Source organism: Haliotis rufescens, unplaced genomic scaffold (genome assembly GCF_023055435.1).
Source record: "Haliotis rufescens isolate VD_foot unplaced genomic scaffold, xgHalRufe1.0.p SCAF_17, whole genome shotgun sequence".
Taxonomy (NCBI): Eukaryota; Metazoa; Mollusca; class Gastropoda; order Lepetellida; family Haliotidae; genus Haliotis; species Haliotis rufescens.
The window spans coordinates 7,947,789-7,961,828 of record NW_025963857.1 but is presented as its reverse complement, the minus strand read 5'-3'; the positions used below and the strand labels follow the sequence as shown (position 1 = coordinate 7,961,828).

The 14,040-nt window shown below is 42.1% G+C and overlaps 1 protein-coding gene across 2 annotated transcripts in view; it reads right to left on the bottom strand.

Moving 5' to 3' along the window:
• LOC124135421 (hemocyte protein-glutamine gamma-glutamyltransferase-like) overlaps positions 1 to 6,355 on the bottom strand; it is a 28,857-nt gene extending 22,502 nt beyond the window's left edge. For both annotated transcript variants that reach the window (XM_046500776.2, XM_046500864.2), the window contains exon 1: positions 6,047 to 6,355. In XM_046500776.2, the coding sequence (XP_046356732.2) occupies positions 6,047 to 6,132 (86 nt within the window). In that variant the 5' untranslated portion in view covers positions 6,133 to 6,355. The remainder of the gene's footprint in view (positions 1 to 6,046) is intronic.
• Between the last annotated feature and the right edge of the window lie 7,685 nt (positions 6,356 to 14,040).

Here is a 14,040-nt window from a genome sequence, read left to right as displayed (position 1 = left end):
AGATTGTACTTGTTGTTACCCTGTCTGGCCCTCGGCATTAAGGGGCTAAAACAAGGACTGGTCGGCTCGGAGTCAGTATACTGTGCCTGAGTGGGGTATTCATGTTAAACTGCGACATGGTATCTCAGTGAGCTAGCACTATAAATCGGCATCAGTCCGGACTAGTACAAGCAGCCACACACACACATACACATACACGTGCATGCACGTCGCTATATAAGTGCAATAATCTTGGACGCGACGTTAAACCCCATTTCACCTCACCTCAAAGCTGCGTTAAACCAATCTCACTCATTCTGATAAGCAAACAATAAGCTGTTTAAAATACAGTCATGTGATACGAACGTTGAGATCAGGTTACACCCTAGACAGATAGCAGAGATCGAAGGTAAGGAGGTCAAGGTCCAAGGTGTATAGATATATAGTCGATAAGCCGATTGGATCCGAGTGAAAGCGTCTCCGTCACCAAGCCGGTACACCGCGATGAACCCACATGCTTCAGTTGACAGGTGGCGGCATATAACCGACGCCATTTCTGGGTGACCGTGACATCGACTTGGTCTGGACTAACGTTATCAGTTTTAATGGATACGTGTGTAGATATTATTATGTCAAAAATAAAATGAATTTATTCCCAACTGTATTAAAGTTAATAAAATATGAATATAATGTCCTACCGATGTATTAATGTCATATCTTTCCTTCTATATGTGAAAAAACCCGTCAGTTATGTGTATAAGTAAACAGTTTCGGCTTCATCGACATAAACATTTGGATAGGGTCAGCTTAAGGGTCAGTTTGGGGCAGTGTAGTCCTGCACCATTACTGAAATTTTAATTGTTTAAGTATTTTATTAAAACTAAAAGCCTAGGCAAGTCTAGATCAAATTAACCAAGTCTAGTTTGCTTGAAAACAGCAGAAGAGGAAAGTTTCTTTCGAAGAAAATGATATATGTTAAAGACATGTTTTCATTACCTAAGTGTTAGTCTCGGGGCAGTGGCAAGGAAACTGGTAGTCTAACACTTATATATATATTTTTTAGAGAAAAAAGCAACTATATTCAAACAGATAAGAAGCCCCAGTGAGATAGGGGATTCATAACCAGTGGAAAATCTAGAAATCTAGGGACTGTGAGATAGACAAGGAACCCCGTTGAATTTTACTTACGTAATGACTTGTGCGTTACTATTCCAACAACTGTCACTAGTTATATACAAGTGATTTACAGTAAAATACGTTTATTACGAACACGCTTGTAACGAACTGACGGATATAACGAACTTAACTTTTGGTCCCGGCCATTTGCTGTATAGAAGAATAGAATAGAATTTTATTGTACTGAACACCCTCATAGGGCAGGGTACAGACTATCTACATATGAACATGTATATAATTATAGATATGACAGGTATATGTATATTATGTACATTTTGTATAGAGGCATTATTTCATTTACATCATATAAACATTTATGTATATTAGGTTATTGCTGGCAGCGTACACTTAATTGGATTGAATATAATAGAATTTTCTTATGGCCTCAGCTTGAACATGTGGTATATAGTCCGGGCAACAAGACTTGACCATTCTTTTGGTGGATTCATAAAGTGTTTTAAGAGGTTTGTTTTATCGGTCTGGGAAGGGTCGCCTATTTCTACCAGTGCCATCAGATTTCTCCTAAGGTCTGTATATAGTGGGCAATAAGCTGTTGTATATATAGATGTGTGTATATATATATAAATAGATGTTGTATATATGCTTCTAACGTACTACGGTTATAAGGAACTAAAATTAGTGGTCCATTTGAGTTCGTTATAACCGTAATATACTGTATATGCAAACTGAATCTGACAAAGCTCGCCACTACACCACTTCCCGCTGTTTGTTATCTCTGCAGCCATGACCTTGTACTTGTAACAACCAGACTGTAAAGTAATTACGCCCCCTACCGTTCGAAACAGTACTTCCTCCTGAACCAGCTGGTCAAAGGTTATCCCGTATGTGATCTATTGTGGGAATATCCGCTTATGGTCCTTAACAACGTTCGTTTTGTTGAAGGAAATAGCACCCCCAGTTGGCGTTATACATGTAGGAGTTTATACACCTCTTGGAGTTTACGTGACACTTAAAACATAATGTCAACCACCCTTGTTTCATCTAATGCTTCCGTCTCTTGTAACGTGACATTTGGGTTAACAGAACTATTAATGCCGTTGTAATTATATACCGAAGCCGCGTAATAACGGGGTTTCCTGGTTCGTGACTGCATATGAAAGTATGCATAGGCTTCATTGTGTAGATTATTCATAGTTCGGGATGATGTTTTTATTACACAAATTTTGACATTAATTTTTACCTCATTTGATAAAACAAGGTGGCCACAGGGTGTATTCATAACATGCCAGATAGAAAATTATATGTCTTTTGCATCGGTTATTAAAACGTTGGCCCTCGCCGAGATAACAATATTTAGGATTTCTTGTGCCAAGACATATAAAATGGCCCGCACTGTGATGTAAAAAGAGCATATTTTTTAAACGTTTTTCTTTCTGCCATCTCTTGATTGTCTGGATTTTTCACAGGCCGCGTCACAAGGCTGGTGTTATGCTGTGTGGCGTCAGATAGTTTGTCTTACAGACCTTGATAAATATATATATATATATATATATATATATATATATATATATATAAAATACAGCCAATGCAAGTCTATAATGTTTGGCAAGTCTAGATTACTGCAGTATCAGGAATGAAGAGAGTCACTGGGCTCCGTTTTATTATATTTTTATTAAGATAACTGAACAACTGTTTTTTTCTGTACGATATGTTCATTTCAGAGACTAGATGTAAGTCTAGGCGTCAGGCAACAAACAACGACGTGGGCTACCGATGTTTCACGAACACCTGTCGTCATCACTGGGTTTCAGTGATCCATTCATATAACATGTTTGATTGGCCCACATAGAAGTAGACGGATGACAAAGTAGACACAATTTATGGATAACAACTTCTTTATTAACAGTGAAGGCGACGTGTCGGTATAGGTCTTTATACCTTCTCAAACACCGAAACGTCGCCTTTACAGTAAATAAAAAAGTTATTATCCATAAATTGTGTCTACTTTGTCCATTCATATAATTGTCATCCCTAGTTACTTTTTACGCCCAGTGGAATCTGTGTCGCCGGATAACCGAGGCTGGCTATTCTTTGGCGTTGACGTTTTATAATAATTGAATTGCTATTGCTACCTATGATTATCTTGCTTTAGGGTTACCATGGTTATTTGCATGATTGGACCGCCACCGTGGTCTAGTGATAGAGCGTCCGCACGGAGCGGAAGGTCCGGGGTTCGATCTCCGGCCGCGTCATACCAAAAGACTTGTTGTTACCCTGTCTGGCGTTCGGCATTAAGGGGCTAAAACAAGGACTGGTCGGCTCGGAGTCAGTATACCGTGTCTGAGTGGGGTATTCATGTTAAACTGCGGCATGGTATCTCAGTGTGCTAGCACTATAAATCGGCACCAGTCCGGACTAGTACAAGCAGCCACACACACACACACACACACACACACACACGTGCATGCACGTCGCTATAAACCCAATTTCACCTCACCTATTTGCATGATTGAATACAATAATTAAAACCTTTTCCAACTCAAAACTCAGAAAGCCACGACGGCCATGACAAGGTCATGTCTGATATCTCTACCACACGGTTGAGAGCATGTTAACTATCGCCCATTAACCGTCACAGGAGTTGACGTGCATCACAATAGACAGTAGGAGGCATGGTTCGGGCATTGTCAACCTTAAACGAGACTCGTTACATGCAAGTGCTCACTGCTGTGTAGCTATGACAACAATTGAAAAGAGTCACATCTGGGCTCAAATTCATATTATCATAAAAGTATAAAAGCAGGCAGGTTGATGGATGTTCTAATGTTGACAAATGTTATTGAAATGTTTCTTTTGTATACGGTTTCATAGGGATTGCTGGTAAGATTAACATTCAATTTGGATTTTATCATTATAAACATTTTCGGATGTAAATAAAAAACGCCAACGCCAGATAATAAAAAACCCATTCGATTATTCAACAAAACAGATTCCATTGGGTGTATAAGGCAAATAAACGGTGAAAATTATATAAATAGATCACTGCCACACACTAACGACACCGTGTGTTGCGAAAAGGGTTCCTGCCCCTGAGAAATATCATCTACATGTGTTTGGACACAGGTGCTACCATAGAACCTTTAATGTTTGTTTGTTCGTTGTTTAACGCCGCACTCAGCAATATTCCAGCTATATGGCGGCGGAACCTTTAATGACTGTGAATGTGCTCTTCTAACAAAGCCATGTTCTAATAGCCGACATCATGGAATCCGCCAACGGGTCAGTATGGACAAATGAAAGCTTTTGAACAGAAAATGATGGCTGCCAACTAGCCACGGAGTTCTCCGCATTCCCTAGCCATGCGCCATGACTGCGCGGAATATCTCCATGTAATTTAAACAAACCCAGTCTGGATGACAGGTCGAACAAGTGATATTCCATTAGATCATATTTTTAACAGAGACATTCATAAAGTGATAAAATATTTCATAGACTAAAATATTTCATTAGTCTGCAAATTCACCAAAGGTCAAGGACAGTGACGCGCATGTGCAGGTGACGCTACCTTGGGCATCAAAACAGACGCCATGAATTGGAGCGTGAATAGCTTTCGCGGAGGTCAAGGTCAGATAGCGCAGCTTGTCTGCGATATATCAGGGAGATTACCCTTGTTGAGCTGTACTAGTGGAACATGTGGACGTGTTATCGTTAGGTCTAATCTCCAAATGCGAATACTTAACGCTCCACGTCTGGTGACAGGGCACATTTGATTCAGTCGGCATACTGGATCAGTGGAGTCGTGAAGCTGTCGGGCTCGCCATTGATTAAGGCTGGTGAATGGGTGAATTATTTAGGTCAGATTAATTAGGGGTGGGACTGAGCAGCCACGAGTGCGATAGCGCGGAGGAACAGGCTCGCCACATGCCAGCTGTACAGGTTGTTGTCTTGCTGGAGTAGAAACGTCATTGCCCAGACATATGTCTAGCAGCCTTGTATGAAGGGATTCCAACCCTTCTGTGTAATCAGAACCAAACATCCGAGGAAGGTCTGCATCAATAACCATTGACATTCGTCAAGGCTGAAAGTTTGAAATTCTTGTACTTATTTTCAAATTTCATTTAATGCTCCCTCCACCCCCACGTAAATCAGTCTCAGATGTCAGTCAAAAATGACTCCTAGATTAACGCTCTGCTCAGCACATCTCCTATGCCCCATTTCTCCCCCACCCATTCCCCGTTGAGCCTTGTGACCCCTCCCATGCACAGTGCACCCAACCGCGTCTGTCCTGTTTTCGCCATTCTCTAGAAACCTGCAAATTGCATTAAACCCCCTGCTCATTTTATGATACGACAAACTTATTGTTCAGGATTGTACAGTGTTATGCAACACGATGTAACGTAAACCATGTTCCTTTCAGCGTCGGGCATATCAAGTATCAAGCCTTGCAAGAAGGCTACCAATTTATCTCACAGCCATGACGACCATTGTACATTTTGAATTTGAAAAGTGACGCATGCGTTATGCAACGCCTACATTATGGTGTGTATGAAATTAGTTTCAATACATTGAAACTTGATCCTTGGCTCCACCGTCTGGCATTCTTGCAAGTGGTATCGCGAAATGGCGATCACTACCATACAACAAGTAAACTTATAAGCTATTATGACGTTTATCTCGATGCATTACAGAATCGATATACAAGACAAGGGAGGACATTACACCGGATCAGATGCAACATAACTGCAAATGCTTGTTACCTGTGTTATCGATCTGTGACATACAAACAGACGACATATTACTGTATCGGTGCATCGTGAATAGTGTGAATAATATGTCCGGTCCACATCGAAACCAGCTTTCCAATTAAACGCTTTATGTATAATATAGCCGACATGGCACGCATGCGAACATAACAAATGAATATACGTACGCTCTGAAGTTGTATCTTCGTCGACGAGGTTGCTCCGCTGCTCTGCTGCTTGTCCGTCCGCGACGACCACTACGTCCACGTGCCATAATGCTCCGAAAAAATTCAAAGACCCAGCTCCAGAAAACACAGATCCAATACTTTATGTCCGAGTAAGGGGGACAATGACAAAGTGTTTCCGACTTGCAAAAGCACAACACCAACGAGTACTGGTCCGATAAGTAAGCTGTGCTGGCGTGCCACAAAACAACAAGCTTCCCTACCCGGTAGTACAAGTCAACTCACCAGACTGATCGCGGTCACACTAGGATGAACGAGCGTTAGGCGTTATAGCGAGGAGGTGGCGTATTGAGTTATGGCTGGGCTGTTGTTATTATTGTTGAACTGAATATTGTTGCAGGTTTGGGCTAGTTCACTTTAATTCTTACATCTCGTTGCAAGCTGTTATATGTTAGAGTTATGATGTAGTCATAGGCGTGCACAATGACTATGGATAGCTGCATTTAGTTTAATGGAAACCAGGCTAAATGACAAACAAGGCAAATCAAGCTAGATATATTCCACAAAATCAGAACCAGACAAAGAAAATATAAAACGAGAAGAAATATTGCGTTATAAAAGATTTAACTAAAGTTATCCCTACTTTTAAAGTTTAAAGTGTCGGTATTGTTCTAGGTTGCTGTTAAAAATGTATCAAATATGAATCTTGTTTAATAGTAAATGAACAAAATTATACTTTTATTTGGCTTTGTAAATAATTGTTTATTGTACTGGATACGACAGGTAGGTTCGTGTTTGAAAGAAATGGCGCCTCCGTGTAATAATGGATAGTCTGAATAAGTAGGAACTGATCGCCGATAGATCACCTACATTCAGATCTCTACAGAAGCTTGGTCCCAGTTTCACACATAGCACGCAAGGTCAAGACCCGCAACGACAGCTCTACGTTATCAGGCTGCGGAGTTATAAACTTTACGACATTTAGCCAGTGCCACTTGGGAGCGGGGGTGGCGGGTACTGTAGTATCTAATGTTGTAGTCTCCTCTACGGATCCTGAATAAATACATCCGAAAATTCTGAAGCAAGTATACAACATTCTTCCAGCCTATACGTCTTCGGTTTCAGACTCCGAGATTCAATGTGCTCACTCAAATAAATTAAAAAACAACTTTTAAAATATTCTTATTTCAGTGACGAGATGTTTGTCTAACATGCGTTTAGGAACAAAGGTAGTCTGTCTTACAGATCCTGATTCAAATATATATCAAATACAGCCCATACAAGTCTATAATGTTTGGGAAGTCTAGATTACTGCTGAAAATGAAGAGAGTCACTGGGCTCCCTTTTATTATATTTTTATTAAGATACCTGAACAACTGTTTTTTCTGTACGATATTTTCATTTCAAAGACAAAGTCTAGAACTAAGGGTACATAGTTTTGTCGTAGATTAGATAGTGTTATCGATGTGATAAACTAGCCCCATAAACTTGCAATTAGTAGAACGATTCCAGGGGGGGGGGGGGGGGGGGGGGGGGGGGGGGGGTGTCCCGATCACTATCTCCCCTTTTTGAAAACTAAGTTCAGTATATTGTTGTAGACAGTCCAAATATCTTGAGAGAGGGTTTTGATAATTTGGAGCCCTCCCTTTCAAAGATGCCGGATCCTCCCTTGCGATCCGTTCAATGACGCAAATGAGGTCCCCGGGCAGGGACTACTTTTAAGCCACATCATATGATCTCTTGCCACATACACGGATACATTGTCTGCTTGATCAATAGATTATTTACAAAAGTTCCCGGTATGTTATGCGAGGTTTCCCGATGTGTGTGTTTCTATATATAGACAATCGCGGCTGTATATATTTTGGCACTCTATGACGATGGGGTGGTTCACTCAAACCTCACTCATTCATACGAGGTTCTATAGTTACTTCTTTGATTTCTTTGAAATACGTCTTATACATGGATTATTTGCAAAATGACATTATAATATAAAGTGATTATTACCCTCGTATGTTTCCGTATCGTGAATATCATATGTTAGAAATAAAATATTTGCATAATAAATAATTTATTCCTTACAAAATTATGATAGATATGATACAGAATCATACTCAAATATTACCTCGGTTGCTATCATCCTCCAAAATGATCATGGAACCTTCCTTCCATGCATGCCCTCAGCCGTTCAACTTATGTGATATTCTATTATATTGATGTCCGCTTTGCATACAGTATGCCAACCGATCGTATGAATTCACGGGTAGTGTATACCTATTATTCACTGATGGAAGAACGTGGTGTATTCAACCCCTGAAGTACTGATCGAGGAACGTGATGTATACAACCCCTGAAGTAGTGATGGAGGAACGTGGTGTATACATACAACCCCTGAAATAGTGATGGAAGAACGTGGTGTACACAACCCCTGAAGTATTGATGGAGGAACGTGATGTATACAACCCCTGAAGTATTGATGGAGGAACGTGGTGTATACAACCCCTGAAGTACTGATGGAGGAACGTGGTGTATACAACCCCTGAAGTATTGATGGAGGAACGTTGTGTATACAACCGCTGAAGTAGTGATGGAGGAACGTGGTGTATACAACCCCTGAAGTATTGATGGAGGAACGTTGTGTATACAACCCCTGAAGTACTGATGGAGGAACGTGGTGTATACAACCCCTGAAGTAGTGATGGAGGAACTTGGTGTATACAACCCCTGAAGTAGTGATGGAGGAACTTGGTGTATACAACCCCTGAAGTACTGATCGAGGAACGTGATGTATACAACCCCTGAAGTACTGATGGAGGAACGTGGTGTATAAAACCCCTGAAGTACTGATGGAGGAACGTGATGTATACAACCCCTGAAGTAGTGATGGAGGAACGTTGTGTATACAACCCCTGAAGTACTGATGGAGGAACGTGGTGTATACAACCCCTGAAGTACTGATGGAGGAACGTGGTGTATACAACCCCTGAAGTACTGATCGAGGAACGTGATGTATACAACCCCTGAAGTAGTGATGGAGGAACGTGATGTATACAACCCCTGAAGTAGTGATGGAGGTACGTGGTGTATACAACCCCTGAAATATTGATGGAGGAACGTGGTGTATTCAACCCCTGAAGTAGTGATGGAGGTACGTGGTGTATACAACCCCTGAAGTATTGATGGAGGAACGTGGTGTATTCAACCCCTGAAGTAGTGATGGAGGAACGTGATGTATACAACCCCTGAAGTAGTGATGGAGGAACTTGGTGTATACAACCCCTGAAGTAGTGATGGAGGAACTTGGTGTATACAATCCCTGAAGTATTGATGGAGGAACGTGGTGTATTCAACCCCTGAAGTAGTGATGGAGGAACGTGATGTATACAACCCCTGAAGTAGTGATGGAGGAACTTGGTGTATACAACCCCTGAAGTACTGATGGAGGAACGTGATGTATACAACCCCTGAAGTAGTGATGGAGGAACGTTGTGTATACAACCCCTGAAGTAGTGATGGAGGAACTTGGTGTATACAACCCCTGAAGTAGTGATGGAGGAACTTGGTGTATACAATCCCTGAAGTATTGATGGAGGAACGTGGTGTATACAACCCCTGAAGTAGTGATGGAGGAACGTGGTGTATACAACCCCTGAAGTAGTGATGGAGGTACGTGGTGTATACAACCCCTGAAGTATTGATGGAGGAACTTAGTGTATACAACCCCTGAAGTAGTGATGGAGGAACTTGGTGTATACAACCCCTGAAGTAGTGATGGAGGAACGTGGTGTATACAACCCCTGAAGTAGTGATGGAGGAACTTGGTGTATACAACCCCTGAAGTACTGATGGAGGAACTTGGTGTATACAATCCCTGAAGTTGTGATGGAGGAACTTGGTGTATACAACCCCTGAAGTAGTGATGGAGGAACTTGGTGTATACAACCCCTGAAGTAGTGATGGGGGAACGTGGTGTATACAACCCCTGAAGTAGTGATGGAGGAACTTGGTGTATACAATCCCTGAAGTAGTGATGGAGGAACGTGGTGTATACAATCCCTGAAGTATTGATGGAGGAACGTGGTGTATACAACCCCTGAAGTAGTGATGGAGGTACGTGGTGTATACAACCCCTGAAGTATTGATGGAGGAACGTGGTGTATACAACCCCTGAAGTAGTGATGGAGGTACGTGGTGTATACAACCCCTGAAGTATTGATGGAGGAACGTGGTGTATACAATCCCTGAAGTACTGATGGGGGAACGTGGTGTATACAACCCCTGAAGTAGTGATGGAGGAACGTGATGTTTACAACCCCTGAAGTTGTGATGGGGGAACGTGGTATGTACAACCCCTGAAGTACTGGTGGGGGAACGTGGTGTATACAACCCCTGAAGTAACGATGGGGGAACGTGATGTTTACAACCCCTGAAGTATTGTGATGGAGGAACGTGGTATGTACAACCCCTGAAGTATTGATGGAGGAACGTGGTGTATACAACCCCTGAAGTATTGAGAGGGGAACGTGGTGTATAGAACCCCTGAAGTATTGATAGGGGAACGTGGTGTATACAACCCCTGAAGTATTGATAGGGGAACGTGGTGTTTACAACCCCTGAAGTACTGATGGAGGAACGTGATGTATACAACCCCTGAAGTAACGATGGAGGAACATGATGTTTACAACCCCTGAAGTTGTGATGGGGGAACGTGGTATGTACAACCCCTGAAGTACTGATGGAGGAACGTGGTGTATACAACCCCTGAAGTATTGATAGGGGAACGTGGTGTATACAACCCCTGAAGTATTGATAGGGGAACGTGGTGTATACAACCCATGAAGTACTGATGGAGGAACGTGGTGTATACAACCCCTGAAGTATTGATGGAGGAACGTGGTATGTACAACCCCTGAAGTACTGATGGAGGAACGTGGTGTATACAACCCCTGATGTACTGATGGAGGAACGTGATGTATACAACCCATGAAGTACTGATGGAGGAACGTGATGTATACAACCCCTGAAGTACTGATGGAGGAACGTGGTGTATACAACCCCTGAAGTACTGATGGAGGAACGTGATGTATACAACCCATGAAGTACTGATGGAGGAACTTGGTGTATACAACCCCTGAAGTACTGATGGAGGAACTTGGTGTATACAACCCCTGAAGTAGTGATGGAGGAACGTGGTATGTCGACCCCTGAATTATTGATGGAGGAACGTATATATATATATAATGTAATGTGTAATGTATTTGAAACAATGAAAACTCACCTTCGTTGCTGTTCTATTTGACATGCGTCATTGTTACATTGCGCTTGGACCTTTGGGGATTCGGGGTCAGAATAGGAGGCCCCCTGCCTCAAGAATGTCGCAAGAGCTGAGTCAAATTGGGTTGTAATTATAATATTATTTATTAGTTTTTATTTTATGAATAATGGACCATAGATTCTCTTCATTTTCCTCAAAAAACTGAAAAGAAATCGTATTGTAGCTTTTTATATTTCTCAGGAACATAGCACAGAATTCCTCTCGCTCATGTGAGTCCATTGATTGGACGTCTGTTATCAGCGCCGTGTCACTCGCATCAGACTAAAAACATAGCTATTGCGACAAATGGGTCAAGCTCGATGGAGATAATATGTATACTGTACTGAGTCTTTGAAAGGCATTTAGAAGTGATAAATATAAGGAAGCGAAATTATGAATGCCAACTACTTTATCATAAGGGACACAACGTTTCGGAGTATATACTTACTACATCATCGGGTGAATAAATGCTACGAAGCAGACAACATATCTATGTACCTGTAAGAATAACAAAGATGATAGGATAACAAAGGCGGAAACTTAACAATGGAAGCCAACAGTTAATTTGCGCTGACAGGTGATTAACAATGGACAAATAGAAGCCAACACTTAGCGGTAAATTAGCTCAGATAGTTGATAGCGATGGACAACTGGGATCCAGGACTTAAATTATCACTGATTGGTAATAGGCAATGGACAATGGGCAATCCCCAGTTGCCCCCCTCGATTTTTTCCCCCAGAAAACAGTTTTAATCAAGTTGGGGACAAGTGATACTTGTACAAATATTTGCGACAGGACATTGAGAATCCGCATGAGAGTAGCAGGAATGGCGACAGAAATGTATCAAAAACGCCCCCTATTGGCAAGTCACCATCGGAGGTTCTGTTGGACATGGTGTTCAGTTCGACGGGCTTGGAATCTGAGTACCTGGCAGAAAATCCACTGGTCGGATGAAAACAGGTTCATTGTAAATGTCATGGATGGATGACTGAGGGTCTGGAGACACAGGGATATGGCCTATACACAACCGAACATCAGGCCATCTGTCCCTTATGGGGAAGGCTCGTTAATGATTTGAGGTGTAAAGCTGGAGCCGGTCACCACAAAAGGGGACCCCACAGCTAAACAGTACATTCGAGTGAGTGAGTGAGTGAGTATGGTTTTACGCCGCTTTTAGCAATATTCCAGCAATATCACGGCGGGGGACACCAGAAATGGGCTTCACACATTGTACCCATGTCGGGAATCGAACCCGGGTCTTCGGCGTGACGAGCGAACACTTTAACCACTCGGCTACTCGGCCGCCCCTCAGTACATCCGAGATGTCCTAGAACCCATTTCGACAAGCAACCACTCGCCACAAGGCCCATGGAAATCCGGGGTAGAATTGGTCTTCAGTAACCCATGCTTGCCGTAAAAGGGATCGGGTGGTCAGGCTCGCTGTCTTGGTTGATGCATGACATCGTATCCCAACTGCATGGATCGATGCTCATGATGTCAATCACTGGATTGTCTAGCCCATACTCGAATATTTACAGACCGCCGTCATAAAGCTGGAATATTGCTGAGTACAGCGCCTAATAACAAAAAAACTCTATCCACAAGACCCCAGTTCATGGATGATAACGCCATGACCACATCCTTCGTTGTCAGTGACAACGAACCTCCAGAACAACGCCTTGACGGCTTTCCCTCGGCCAGTCAAGATCTGAATCAACTTGAGCATCCTGTGGCGTTGTATACAGGCACTGGAGCCTTCTGTACAGGTTCTGCGTGTGTTGGAAGCAGCTTAGACTAACATTTAGTCTATGAAATCTTATATTACACAATCGAACCCCGGACCTTCTGCTCTCCTGGCGGACGCTCTACCACTAGACCACGGAGGCGGTCTTAATAAATATGAACATCATAACCAAAAGCTACCCTCATTTTCTCAATAATACAAATACAAGCCACGCCTAGTGACCTCGAGAAGGTACTGATGGGGTTGGTACATAGCATCTACTAGTATATTACAATATAATCAGATACGGGTTGATTGTTCTATTGGTACATAGCTGTTGCCCCTTATGTTATGAGAGTAAATGCATTTAGAATGTCTCATTATCACAAGGGAGAGACACATAACATATTTATATTAATGGGGGCCCCCAAAATGCCTGCTCTTAGGGAACTTTATTTCTAAAGGCAGCGAGAAATAAACTCACTCACCGTTGCTTGTCATTTAATGTTATGCCAATGTCGCTGAATCATTCTTACATAAAAAAATGGCGCGCTTTTATGATGACAAAAAAAACAAGCCACGGCCAGACCGAGGCAATATTAAAAGTTTAAAAATTGAGACCACAACCCAAAACACAAATGACATTTTATTGAAAACTCAGCGCTTAAAGTCACAATAGAGAGGGTTGGCGTGTTTATTGCAAACAAAATCCGGGCTGCCGAAACATAACAAACCTGTTCGGCATTGTAAAGAAGCACCCGTTAGACCTGTTTCAAACACGAGCGCTATTTTAAGAGCTAACATACAAATACGGGTAGTGTCCTTTGAGTAACAACGCTACCCTCTTAAAATGAGATCACCGGGTCATGTGCTATTGATTCACATGAGCCATCTTACGCGAGAATTTGAGAATTATGTCTTTTGATGTTTGATAAGGGGTGAATAATGTTTGGTGATGT